This window comes from Phodopus roborovskii, unplaced genomic scaffold (genome assembly GCF_943737965.1).
Source record: "Phodopus roborovskii unplaced genomic scaffold, PHOROB, whole genome shotgun sequence".
NCBI lineage: Eukaryota > Metazoa > Chordata > Mammalia > Rodentia > Cricetidae > Phodopus > Phodopus roborovskii.
In genome coordinates this window covers 14763-29329 of record NW_026125778.1, presented here as the reverse complement: position 1 = coordinate 29329, position 14567 = coordinate 14763, and the positions used below count along the sequence as shown (strand labels likewise).

Here is a 14567-nt window from a genome sequence, read left to right as displayed (position 1 = left end):
TCCTTTTGGTTGTCCAGACATCTGCCACCTCCTGAACTGTCTTAAAGCAGAGGACCCTCAGCCCTGTGCTGCCCTTGATCCTGATCTCCTCTGCCTACCTCACCAGCCTTGGAGAGCCAAAAGTACCAGAGTCTCCACTTTCTCATTATTGTATCAGTACTAAGCTAGGGCAGGACATTTGTATACACTGGGATAGTTGGTTGCAGATTAAATTAATACCGTGTCTTTGTGTTATACGTATGTTTCCCTTTTTGTCAACATAAAATTCAGGTAACACAAAACTCTTTGGTTTGCACTTCAATGACTTCCAATATATTCACAGTACTGTACAAGTAGCACTACTATCTGAATCCATGACCCTAAATGGCAACTCTGTAGCCATTTGCTGTCAGTCCCCATTCCCCTTGCCCAGTCTTTGGCAATTGATATGTTTTTATCTGTATAAATTCCGCTGAATTGGACACTTCATTAAAATGGAATCATACATTTCACTACTCCTTTGTATCTGAAAAAATTCATCCATTTTGTAGCATCCGTACTTCATACCATTTTATGGATATTGCATACAATGATATTTCATTGTATAGATAGACTACATTCTATTTGTCTAACTATCTGTTTATGGACATTTAAATTGTTTTATCCCTATTGTGATACTGCTCTTATATTCATGGGCGTACCATGAATTCAGAACTGGTATTTAAATAAAACTTGAACACAAACATAGTGGCTAGACGATATGGGAATTCTTTTTTTTTTAATCAATGCATCTTTATTTTTCCTTTATGATATATTCATATCTAAAACATTTTTTCTTATTTTACATATCAATTCCAGTTCCCTCACCCTCTCTCCCTCTTTTCCTTCGTCCTTCCCTCCCTTTCTCCTTCCCATGCCCCCCCAACCACCCTCCCATCCCATTCCACCCCCACACTCCACAGGGAGGGTGATGCCTTCCAGGAGGGATCAATGAAATCTGTCAAGTCATTTGGAGTAGGGACTAGGCCCTCCTTCCCACCTCTAGGTTAAGGGAGTTTCCCTCCAAGGGGAATGGGAATTTTTTGTAGAACTTTCAAGGAACCATTCAATTGTCTTCCACAGAAGCTGTAGCTTTTTACATTCCCATTAGTTTCTCTGTACTCTCATCTAAATATGTTTTGAGTACTGACTTCTATAAAATGTAAGCTAGCTACAGACTAGTTGTTTTTTCTATTGTTTTTTTTTGTGTGTATATATATATATATAATCTTTATCTTCCTTTTTACATTTATTTTCTCGTATTAAATTGCTAAGAAAAACTTTGTGGTTTCAGAACTCCAAACTGTTGTATTATGCAGAAATTTGTGGTAGTATGACATTTATTGGTAGATAAATGACACTGGCAGAAGGAGCCTTGAATAAGAGCCAGTTGTTGCTGACTTAAAAACTAAGCAGGACTATTAAGGCTTAATTTGTGTCCTCAATAAAACGATGGATTAAAGTCCTTACTCCTAGTACTTATGAATATGAGTGTATTTGGAAAGATTCCTTACAAGTATAATCAAGTTAAACCAAAGTCATATTAGATTAGGGTGGGCCTTAATTCAGCACGACAGACATGCTTTTTTATTACATTTGTTTGTATGCATGTGTGCATGTGTGCGTGCTCATATGTACAGGCCAAAGGACAACTTTGCAGGATTTGGTTCTCTTTTTACCATATGGGTCCTTGGTATCAATCAATACAACTCAGGTTTTTAAGCTTGATGGCAAGTGCCTTCTCTACTAAGGTATTTTTATAAGTATAGCAGAGGCAGAGACAAGGAGAGAAGGTCAAGTACAAACATGGAAATAGAGATTAAGGCAATGAGTGTATAAACCTAGAATGACTAGGGCTACTAGGAACCAGGAAAGTCAAAGAATGGTAAGTATTCTCTGTGGTTGTTTGTCTTGATCATCAACTGATGGGATTTAGAATCATATAGACACACTCCTGGTTATGACTTTGAGAGTATTTCCAGAGAGATTGAACTGAAGATGGAAGACTCGCCCTGAATGTGGACAGTCCCATCCCTTAGGCTGGGGTCCTGGACTGAATAAAAAGGAGAAAGTAATCTAAGCAGCAGCATTCATCAATGTAAACCGCTATTTCTCACATCTGTCACCACTCTTTCTGCCGTAAAGGACTGTTTCCTCTCAGACTTTACTGTCTTAAGTACTTTTGCCAGATACTTTGTCACAACAGCGAGAAAAGTAAGTAGCACATTCTTCTAGAAGCTTCTAAGGGAGTCTGACCCTGTGACACCTGCATTTCAGCCTCCTGGTCTTAAGAACTTAGATGTGGTGGTGGTGCACTGCCATGAGAAGATACCTTTGTATGGATTTGTGCTGCCGGTTCATGGTACCCTGTTGTGTTCTGGCAATTCTAGGGCAACCATACAAGGGTGTAGGATTTTATTACTGCTTAGTGGTTTATAATTGCTTATAGTAAAAACAGTAGAAAAGTTAATTTCAGAGAAAGTGATACATATATTTTTCTTTTTTATAGGCAAAAGGTGGAGGATATGAAAGTGAAAGTGCTTACCCCAATGCAGAGCTCATGTTTTTGGAGATCCACAATATTCATGTGATGAGGGAATCACTTCGTAAATTAAAGGAGATTGTGTACCCTTCCATTGATGAGTCACGGTGGCTATCCAATGTGGATGGGACACATTGGCTGGAATATATAAGGGTAAAGAAGTTTAATCTGTCATTTACTTTCCGAATCAGATATTTATCAACTGTCATAAATATTTCTGAGTAGATTTTCTTTCCTTATTTTTTCTTTTTGTTTGTTTGTTTTAGTTTTTTCAAGACAGAGTTTCACTGTATTGCTTTGGAGACTGTCCTGGAACTACCTTTGTAGACCAGGCTAGCCTGAGATTAAAGGCATGTGCCACCAATGCCTGGCTGAGTAGTTTTTCAACACCACAGATTAATGCATCTTGGCTATCTGTGTATGAGAGCTTTTGAACATTCCTCTTGCAAACAATTGGACTGTGGTCTTTGTGGAGGTCTTTTCTGATGAAAAATCACAATGTTTTAGTTATCAATTAATAAATAATTAACTTTGACAGAGTCTCAGATAACACAGTATAGCCTCCAGATATGCTTTTTAGTGAGGTTCTTTTCATCTTCTGACCTTCCTGACTCCACCACCTTACTTACCTTACTTGTTCTTTTTTTGTGTGATTGTTTGTTTTTTTAAGATTTGTTCATATATATATATATATATATATATATATATATATATATATGTATATGAGACCCCCTCCAATGCCACCCCACTCCACATGTAGGGTGATGCCTTCCTGGAGGGGGGGTCATCAAAGTCTGTCAAGTCATTTGGAGTAGGGACTAGGTCCTCCCTCGTGTCTCTAGGCTAAGGGAGTATCCCTCCATGGAGAATGTGCTCCCAAAGTCCTTTCATGCACAAGGGATACATTCTGGTTCCACTGTCTGAGGTCCCTTAGACTGCCCAGGCCTTGTGAGACCCACGTTCAAGGGGTCTGAGTTGGTCCAATGCTGATTTCCTAGCTATCAGTCTGGGGGCCTATTAGCTCCTCCTTGTTTAGGTCAGCTGTCTCTGTGGGTTTCTGTAGCCTGGTCTTGACCCCTTTTCTTATCACTCCTCCCTCTCTACAACTGGATTCCAGGAGTTCAGCTCAGTGTTTAGCTGTGGGTGTCTGCTTCTGTTTCCATCAGCTACTAGATGAGGGCTCCATGATGGTGGGTAAGTTAGTCGTTGATCTCATTATCAGGGAAGGACATTTAAGGTAGCCTCTCCACTGTTGCTCAGATTGTTAGTTGGGGTCATTCTTGTAGGTCTCTGGACATTTCTCTAGAGTCAGTTTTCTCTTTAAACCTATAATGACTCCGTCTTTTATTTTTTCTCTCTCTCTCTCTCCCTCTCCCTCTCTCTCTCTTCTCTTGTCTATTCCTCGCATGACTCAATCTCCTTAGTCCCACGAGCTTTCCTCTTCTCCCCTTCTCTTTCTCCTAGTTTCCTCTCCACTCACTACCCCCCCACTCCCAATATGCTCAGGAGATCTTGTTCCTTTCCCCCTCTGTGAGAGACCTTGTATGAATCTCTTAGATTCCTCCTTGTATCCTAGTTTCTCTGGCAGTGTGGATTGGAGGCTGGTGATCCTTTGCTCTATGTCTAAAATGCATATATGAGCGAGTACATACCGTGTTCCTCTTTTTGTGACTGGGTTACCTCATTCAGGATGGTTTCTTCACTTTTCAAGATTGCATTGTCCCATCCCCCCACTCCCCTGCAGAGTAGTAGTACTCCATCGTGTAAATGTGTCACATCTTCTTTATCCATTCTTCAGTTGAGGGGCATCTGAGTTGCTTCCAGGTTCTTGCTATTACAAATAATGCTTTGAACACAGTTGAGCACATGTCTTTGTTGCATGGGTATATGCCTAAGAGGGGGACTGCCGGGTCCTGTGGTAGACTGATTCCCATTTTCCTGAGGAACCGCCATACTGATCTCCAAAATCAGTTTGCACTCCCACCAGCAGTGGAGGAGTGTTCCCCTTTCTCCACATCCTCTCCAGCATAAGTTCACAGAATTATCTTATATAGATGTTAATACTTAATGTAGCCTTGTCTATTTTACCTTCTTTTCTGAAGGTGCTGCTTGCTGGGGCAGTAAGAATTGCTGATAAAATAGAATCTGGGAAAACTTCTGTGGTGATCCACTGCAGTGATGGGTGGGACCGAACATCCCAGCTCACATCTCTGGCAATGCTGATGTTGGACAGTTATTACCGGACCATTAAAGGATTTGAGGCTCTCATAGAAAAGGAGTGGATAAGCTTTGGACACAGGTTTGCACTGGTATGTTGATTTGGTTTATGTGTAACTGTTTTGCTATCTCACATACATGAACCTGGTATTTGGTAACATATATTTACACCTAAATTTCCATAATAAAATACTAAGGACCTTCACATTGTATGTTCCTGATAGGGATTATTTTGTATAGTTATGCCTTTCTTTTCAAATGAAATCAAATCCACATTACACAGAATTAACCACTTTAAAGTGTGCAAAAGTGTCTTACATTTCATTCACTTTGTAACAGCTACTTCTTTCTAGTCCTGAAACCTATTTGTCACTCCAAATGGAAGCCCTATATACATTAAACAACACATTATTTCCCTTTCCTTCAGCACCCAGATCACTAATCGGCCTCTATAGAGTCTTATGAGGCACCTACAATTGGTTAATTCTGTGTGGATATATGGGTTTTTCCATAACAAAGTACTACAGAGTGGGTAACATAAACCACAAACATATATTTTCTCACTCTTATGAAGGCTAGAAGTTCAAAATCAAGTTCCAGTAGGGTTGGTCTCTCTTTTTGAAGTCTCTCTTCTTGGTTTGGAGATGACCATGCCATGCTCTTGCCTTTTCCCACATGACCTTTCCTCTGAATATTTCCCTGGTGTCTTTAAAGATAGCAGTCATTTTAGGTCAGAACTTAACTTTAGTGACCCGTTTAAAGGTTCTGTTTCTAAATACAGTCACATTATAAAGTGTTTTGGGCATGTAATTCAGCCTGGAAACTTGCTTTCAATTTGTGGAGTATATGCCTGAGTGAATTGTTATTTGGTGGGCATTTGGGGGCAGCCATTTATGTGTGACTGAAACTGGCAATGAATTCTACTCTGCAAAGTCTCTTGAGCTGTTGTGGATCATCCATTGAATTAAAATACTCCAAACGTCCAAGTCCAAGTCCACGTGAGGCTCGATGTGGATTTCAGGATGGATAGTGCAAAGAATTGAATAGCATGGGTGTGGAGATCCAAGTTTACCTGTTGTGAATACACTTCAAGGAGGAGGTCTAGGCAGAAGCCCTCCCAGCCTCACAGCCTCTGAGTTTCATGTCCTGTGAAGCTCTTGTGAGATATTTAGACATTTCTTCTGCTTTGGTTTCCTTCCTGCAATTGGGTGTTACAGGGGGGAGAATTTGCATTTATTAAGTGCCTAGTGCAGAACCTGGCCCCTGTCCAGAGATCTTGTAACTATTTTAAAACACCAGCTTAAATGCTTGTTCCCCTTCAGCAAAATTTAAGCTCCATGGGGAAGAGAGTATAAAGTTTCCAGATGTTTGCAGCTGATTTTATTTGAAGTCTCAGAGGATACTTTCTTTTATATTTCCTTCTAGAATGAATGTCCTGAGGGAAAGAAAGTTTTCTGGGTGCTTTAACAGAGAGGAGGTGCTAAGAGCTGTCTGTTGACATACCAGCCATGGCAGTACCAGGGATAAGAAGAAGCTCAGGTGTCAGAATGGACCTCTAGTGCTATAGATTCTCATCTATCCTTGCTAATGCTGAAAATTCAGCACACCACAGCTATAAAGAAAGAGATGTGACCATAAGATTCCAATATGATTATCTCAGTCTTGATAAGCAGTCCGGTAGTTGACAAATGGTGAACCAGGTTTCAATGGTGTGAATTATCTACCTAAGGCCACACACCTGAGCCAGTATGTGACTATGTTAGTAAGGCTTCAGGCCTACAACAAGTACTTGCTGAGTCTGTGTTCTCTACTTTACATGTAGTTTCCATGAATGAGCTTCTGAGTTCCTCATAACAGTACCTGCTCTTGCCTGTTCCTATCATCTATTTCTTGCACATTATCATAGAACTTTCTAACTGACTTCTTTCTATCCTGCCTCTGTTCCCATTGCTATATAAATACACTGTTATACCCTGAAGTATAACCTTTTTGACTTCATGATACCTCCAGGTATCATTGCAATTATCTGTCTTCCTTTATTAGAACACTCATCAGAACTTTTTATGCATATATATTTACCACTTCCTTTCTCCTTCTTGTCTCCCTTGACCCCAATTCAGCTGGGTTTCCTTCTCACACTCATCACACCTGGTCTTATCAAAGTAATTTTGCCAAACCCTTCCCTTACTTTCCTGAGCATTTGTGTTGTGCTGCCCTTCTTTTAGAAGTGCTTTTTTATGCACCAGGCTGTGGCTCTACAATCATTTGCATTTTTTTTTCTAGTTTGTTCTCTACATCTCTCCAACCTCTAGGGTTCAGCCCTAGGATTATTCCTCTTTTCTGTATGTTTAATCTCTTAATGATCTCAGCCAGTGCCAAGACATTGAACTCATCTTCAGATCTATTAGTCCCCTTTATATTGCCACTACTTCTCCCTTAAATTTGGTATATTCATATCTTTCAGGAAGTCTCCCAAGTAGCTTTTATGAAGCCTGTCACCTTGCTTCCTGCCATCCCCCCATAATCAAGTGCAGTATTCCCAGAAACATGTCTAATGTTGTCATTGCCCAGTATAAACCCAGTGGTAACACTCAATGGATCCCTAGCTCAACTCTCTAGTCTCACATCTCAACTTCTTCCTCTTCACTCATTCCCTGAATGTGAGCCCTGATCACTCACTTATAGTTCTCCAAGTGTTCCTTGTTCCTTCTCACTGATTCATGGATATATTAGGGAGCAGGTGTCTCCCTGCCATTCAAAGTTTATCTAAATGAGACCTCCATCATGACTGTATCCTATGCAGCTTTACTCCCTTATAGTCTCCTCAGCTTCATCCTAAGAGTGTTTCTTCCTTTCTTTCTGTCCTCACTATACCCTATGCACATGAAAAAGCCCTGGCAATAATGCATTTCCTTGTTATTTACAGGTCTTTACCCCTTGACTATATCACAAATTAATGAATCCTTATACCGAGGCACTGTGCCTCTATTGTCTTAGTATCCTTGGTGCCTTATCAAGGTTTGTGCCTCTTCCACATCCTATAAAATTGCCTAGAATTTTGAGAGGCAGGCAGGATGACTTACACCACAGGAGGTTAATAGATGTTAAAAAGAAAAGAATGAGGGCCGGAGAGTTGGTTCAGAGAGTAAAGGTCCCTGTGTTAAAACAGGGGGTGGGGGAATTATGGCATATGCTACAAGGTAGATAAACCTTCAAGACATTATGTTGAATGGAATAAGCCAGACAGAAAATGATAGATACTGTATGTTTTCTATTACATCAAGTAGACTACTATAAGGTAGTATTCTTGTTGCCATGAATTATGGGATATAGGGCGGCCACTTACTATTTCATACAGACAGAGATTTAATTTGAGAACTAGAAAGTTCTGGGATGAACAATGTTAGTGATTATAAAACAAGATGTTGATGTATTGAAGTGTACATTTAAGGATGTTTTTAACCATTGGTAACCTTTATGTTGCATATTTTTATCATAATTTATAATATAAAGGAAGAAGGGCTGGAAATGTTGCTCAGCGGTTTAGAGTACTTGCAACTCTTATAGAAGAATTGAGTTCAGTGCCCAGCATGCATATGGCAGCTTATGACCACCTGGAACTCTCAGACCAGAGAATGCAATGGCCTCTGGTCTCACACACATAATGCACATAAATAATAATAGGTAAACCTTTAAAGTAAAATAAAAAAAGTCTTCCAAAACAATCACCACAACAACAATAGGAAGCACCTACCCCACCTAATGAAAATAAGGTAATATATTCTAAGAGGTCTTTTTCTATGTGGGGTCCTTTGAGACAGGGTCTTACTATGCAGCTCTGTTTGGGTTTGAAACTCACTATGTGTTGTTGATATTTTGATTGCATTCTGATGCTTCCAAGACTGCCAATAAAATTTTACTTTGAATAAAAGGGCAGAAGCTACTAGCTGACCAAAGTTAACCATAGAGATTTTAGAGTAAGTAGTAGGGCAGGGCTTAGAGATGGTCTTAATACATTTGAACCAAGGAATGAGAAAGAGAGGCAGGTAGGGATGGCAGGAGGGAGGGAGGGAGAGGAAGGGAGAGAGGAGGTGGATAGTCTCTACTGCTTCTGTGATCATTTAGGTTCTTACCCATGTATCTGACTCCCAAGTTTTGATAATGAATAATTAGATAAATGCTTCAACTATGTAGACCAGGTTAGCCTCAAACTCACAGAGATCAACTTGCCTCTTCTTCCTGGGTGCTCTAAGAGGTTTTTGTTGTTGTTGTTATAGTCGTGGTGGTAGTGGTATGTAGTCCTTTGAGACAGAGTATCACTATGCAGCCCTGTCTGGCCTGGAACTCACTTTGTAGATCATGCTGGGATCAAACTTACAGAGACCAACTTGCTTCTCCCTCCCAGGTGCTGTGATTAAAGGTGCGTGCCACTATGCATGGCATCTCTCTGAGAGTTTTTAAAAATTAATTTTGTAATTTATTCTTTCAAAGTTTTATACATGTACACAATGCACTTTGATTTTGTCCATTCCTCCCTCCCTCCCTCCAACTCCTCTTGGGACCCATCACCCTGGTTGTTAGATGCTGACATTACTTAGTCATTTCCTTGTTTTTATGTCTTTCCAGGTGGCAGTTTTATTTGTTTTCAAGCATTCTATGTGAGGGTTGAATCATCTTCTTCATAGTCAATCCTTTCTTATCCTTTTGCTCATTTGAATATTTTTTAGAATGCTCACTCCGTGGATGTCTTTTTATTTATTTATTTTTTCCATTCCAACCCCAGTTCCTCTTCCCTCCTTTCCTCCTGCTCTCCCCTCCTTCTCCCATCTCACCTTTCATCTGCTCATCAGAGAGGGTAAGGCCTCTCCTAGGATGTCAACTAAGTCTGTCCCATCATCTCATTGAGGCAAGACCAAGGCACCCTGCCCCCATGTCTAGGCTGAGTAAGGTATCTTTCCATTGAAAATGGGCTTCTCAAAATCAGTTTATGCATTAGAGTTTGATCTTGGTCCCACTGCCAGTGACTTCATATAACTGCCCAAGCCACACCATTGTCACATGTATTCAGGGGTCGTAGTTAGTCCTATGCTGGTTCCTCAATTGAGAGTGCAGAGTCAGTGATCTCTTACTAGCTCTGATCAGCCAATTCTGTGGGTTTCCCCATCATGGTCTTGACTCCTTTGTTCATATTATCACTTCTCCCTCACTTGGATTGTATTCTGGGAGGTCAGCCCAATGGTTAGTTATAGATTTCCGCATCTCCTTCCATCTGTTTCTGGAAAGGAGAACTAGCTTCTCTGTGGTTGTGGTTTATAGGCTGGTTATACTTTGCTTTATATCTGGTATTCACTTATGAGTGAGTGCATGCTATATTTGTCTTTCTGGATCTGGTTACCTCACTCAGAATGTTTTTTCTAGTTCTGACCATTTGCTTGTAAATTTATAGCTGTCATTGTTCCTTACCGCAGAGTAGTTCTCCGTTGTGTAAATGTACTACATTTTCTTTATCCATTATTTGGCTGAGGGGCATCTATGTTGTTTCCAGGTTCTGGCTATTATGAATAATGCTGCTATGAACATAGTTAAGCAAATGTCCTTGTGGTATGAGTGTGCCTCCTTAGGGTATATGCCCAAAAATAGTGTTGTGGATATCTTTTATTCATTAAACTTTCATTGCTTTTTGCAAACTCTTTATGTGATCAGGAATGTTATTTTTTAATATGAATGCATGGATATAAACTATGAAAGGTATGAAGTGTGATCCTGGACTTGTTTGAGGAAGGTCTCTGCCCAATCACCATTTTAAGAGGGAGATCTTGGGTTCTCTAAGTCATGTAAAAATGGACACAGCATTTATAGGATCTTAACCAATGTTTTCATTGTCAGACTTACTGACATCTCTTACTATTTGTATTATGCATATGTTGTGTTCATGTGTTTGCCTATGTAGAGGCCAGAGGTTAACATCAGGATTTATCTATCACTTTCCACCTTTCAGACAGATTCCTCACTGAACCTGGACCTCATCACTTAGCCTAGATTGCCCATCAAGACTCCAGGGTCTTCCTGTCTCTGCCAGCCACTATTGAGGTTTCAGGCATGTGCCACCATTCCCATCTTTTACATGAGTGCTTGGGGCCTAACTTAAGGTCCTCTGTTTGGGCAGCAAGTACTTTGCACACTGAGCCATCTTCTTAGCCCTCTTCATGACATTTCTGAACTATGTCCTATTTCTGAACTCCTGGTTAGGCCTTCTACATTCATCTAGTAATGTCCCTTGATCCCATCATTTGAACTGCAAGTTTTGATAGCCAATTTCCATCTTTCTTGGTATCAGCTATGCTAAAGTAAAGTTATAGACCATCACCATAGAAACATGGAATAAAGTGAAATGTTATTTCCTAAAAGAAATGAAAATCCATTCAGTTTAATTAACTCCTATGTTTAATTATGTAGTCAATTATTTTAAGTCATACAAAGTAGTACATTTTGTTGTGTCAGTTTTCATACTATGTGTCATTATGCTCCAGTGTTCTAATTTAGCCTTCTTACAAACAATTTTGAGTGCCCATGATGAGCAGGAATTGTCATAGGCATGATGAGACAAGACTGGGAAAATTGACTTTTGAGAGGTTTGAGAAGATCATAACACACACACACACACACACACACACACACACACACACACACACACACACACACACACAAAATCTCTTGCTTTTTTCCAGAGAGTGGGCCATGGTGATGACAACCATGCAGATGCTGACCGATCACCTATATTTCTTCAGTTTATTGATTGTGTTTGGCAGATGACAAGACAGGTAAGAGATTTCAATTATATTTATAACCTATTATCATAGGCTGATTCAAATATTTCTTATAGTTGAAAATTAAATTTCCATTACTCTTTCATTCAAAATGAGTGTTTGTGTGTGTTAAAAAATGGCCCCTTCTATTACTCAATACAATTTGATTCTCATCCGCTTAAAGATGTGAGCAGAAAAGTAGAGTTTTCTTTTGCTAGTGGTTTTAGTTGTTCCTCTTATCCATTAACTGTGCAAATCAAGGCCCAACTCCACAGTTAATTCTGGTTCTACTTTTTCCTTTTTGTGAGTTCTCTGCTGTGCACTTACTCCAAGATTTCATCCCACCTTAGAGTTGCTAGTTAATGAGTCAGTCCAGGGCATCTGAGAATCTTCACATTCTGCTATAGGCCATAGCCCTTCATACACCAGAGTCACTGAGAGAAATGTGTCTAAGAGCCAACAGGAAGCTCAGGAACTTTCTGTCCTGACTGATTTTAGTTTCCTAATTCCATTGAACAGGGATCTGGTAAGCAAAGGAACATACAGGGTTTCTCCTTCCCTAAGTTATTCAGGCCCTGCAGCTTTACTTTAAATAAGGCACATGGAGATATTATCTAGTCTCTAACATACAAGTCTGAGTTTGGAGTCTTAGCCTTGAGATTGGAGATTGTACCAGAGACATGAACTTGGTCCCAGAAAGATGGAGAGAAGAGGCAGCACAGTTTTCCTCAGTGTATGAGTGGAAGTAAGTTGGAGACTGAGAACCAGGGCCTGGGTGCTGTCTTTCGTATGCATCTGTGGAAAACTCCTGGCCATCTTCAGGGCTCCTCCAAATGCCTTGATGTTCATGTTTGATGCCCCTGAAAGCTTTTTTAAACTTCTCAGAGGACATTTATCTCCTCACTATGGAAAGCTATGAATTACCATCCTTGTTTGCTCACTGTGGGCTACTATTACTGTTGGAACTGTATTGAGATAAGAAAATGTTAGGAACAAGTACGCCCATGCTGCCCTCCCCATCCCAGGGTAGACTACTTCTCAGCAGCCGTCCCTGGAAACTTGGTGGCCATTCCAGCTCTAGGACCACTACAGACCTGCTGATGCTCAAAAGCTAGAGCTAACACTCTGGGGCTCCCAAGCCCTCCAGGCTCTTACGATGTTTGAGGGCACAGTGCTACACCAGCCTAGCTGAACTTAAACTAGCACATGAGTTCTTATTAAAATACCAGAATGTGAGTCAGTGACTGTATGCCAACATTTACAGAGCTGTCTTTTTGATGCTATGAGTTCAAAGACTGTGGCAAGGGTCTAGGATTCAGACCTACCTTTCAAAAATGAGAAACAGGGGGAGCAGATTTGGAATAGATCTTACAGACCATCTCTTGGAACAGGCTCTTACATCAGCAAGCTAACAGGGGTCTTGCGTTAACTGAGTTCCATGTCATAGAGGACTAAAAGTAGGTCTGAAGGGAGCATGCCCAAGTGAAAGGTATCAGAAAAGACAGGCTGAGAAGGCCTAGAGGTTGGCTGGAAGTCCCTCTGTTTATGGTACCCTACTAATGACAAAAATCAGTGGTTGAATATAAATTCAAGAAAAGAAAGCATGAAACACATTTTAGTTAAATGCACAGAAATTGTAATAACCATCTCATAGATATCAACTAGCTCATTTTCCCCAAATGCTTCTGAACTGCACATTGGCATACAAATATGTGTGTGTCCTTCAAATTGACCTGCATTCTGCATACTGATTAGTGCTTATCTTTACCTCTAAACTGTTATTTTGTGCTGCTTATTGGTTTTTTCAGAAAGAAAAAAAAATATAGGGGGTTTGAATAAAATAGTTCAGGGGCCTCTCACAACTCTATGATTCTGTTCATTAAATGTGTGTATAATTTTCCTTAAAATAACATAAATACATGAGAAGAGATAAGTGGCAAGTCTTTAACTATAAATCAATAAATCATTTTATATGTAATAAATTAGTAAAATATGTATCCATGTAACATGTTTGTTTATTTTTCATTTGCCTACTGCAAATTGACTTCCATCAGTATAAAGTCAGAAAAAAATCTCAGAGTACAATGAGCTGTTTTGCATGTACACAAACTATTGCAAAAGGAACTAGAGAAAATGCTTGAGGGATTCTTTAGCATCTCAGAAACTTTCTATAGCATATGTAGTTTAAAGGAACATTTAAACTTTGGGATAACCCTTGATTCTCAAAAGCATAGAGTTTTATTGTATATTATGATGGATTTGTTGAGACTACATTTTAGGGGAATTATATAGTCTCTGGATAATAACAAGAAAATGAACTACAGCTCATAGAAACTTAATCTTCTGTTTGCAATTCCCTGCCACTACCACTATTCCTACTGAACTGTATCCTGGCTTATTTACTATAACAGTGCTCTTTGAGCAATTTCCATCTTGACCCAGCCACCCAGTAGGTTTAGCTGGAATCTGGGCTTCTGGTTTTCATGAATGCTGTCGTGCTTGCACTGAGCCTTGCCTGCTTTTGTCTTCCTACTCCTGGCACCCAGTTGGCCTCACTAAAACTTGTAGTTATTGGCACTAGAATACACCCATCCAAACTTCCAGATCCAGAATATAGACTTCTAGACTAGGTATAAATATTCAGTGTCTCAGTTGGCTCAGGCTACTACCCTACATACTAGCCTAACAACAGTTAGGAAATCTGTGCGCCAGTGATCCTGGTTGTCATACAAGAGATGTCAAGATTAGATATGATAGTATGCAAGCATCACTCTGACTGGATAATAGAATTTGTTTGCTTTTGCAGTGATAGGGATTGAGTCTGGAGCATTGCACATTCTAGACAAGTGTTTCATAACTGCAATACCTGCTCCCTGCTCAAGAATAAGTCTTCAGTGTAAACTTACTTGATGTAATTTGATAGGCACATCTGTTTGTTTTCTTTGGTTCCAGCTTCCTTTGCTTCATTCAACAGAATATATTTC

The 14567-nt window shown here is 39.9% G+C and overlaps 1 protein-coding gene across 1 annotated transcript in view; it reads left to right on the top strand.

Annotated features, from left to right (window-relative positions):
• Mtmr1 (myotubularin related protein 1) overlaps positions 1-14567 on the top strand; it is a 61741-nt gene that overhangs the window by 33490 nt on the left and 13684 nt on the right. Inside the window, exons 13-15 of the mRNA XM_051178625.1 lie at positions 2528-2713; positions 4663-4869; positions 11506-11598. Coding sequence (XP_051034582.1) covers positions 2528-2713; positions 4663-4869; positions 11506-11598 — 486 coding nt within the window. The remainder of the gene's footprint in view (positions 1-2527; positions 2714-4662; positions 4870-11505; positions 11599-14567) is intronic.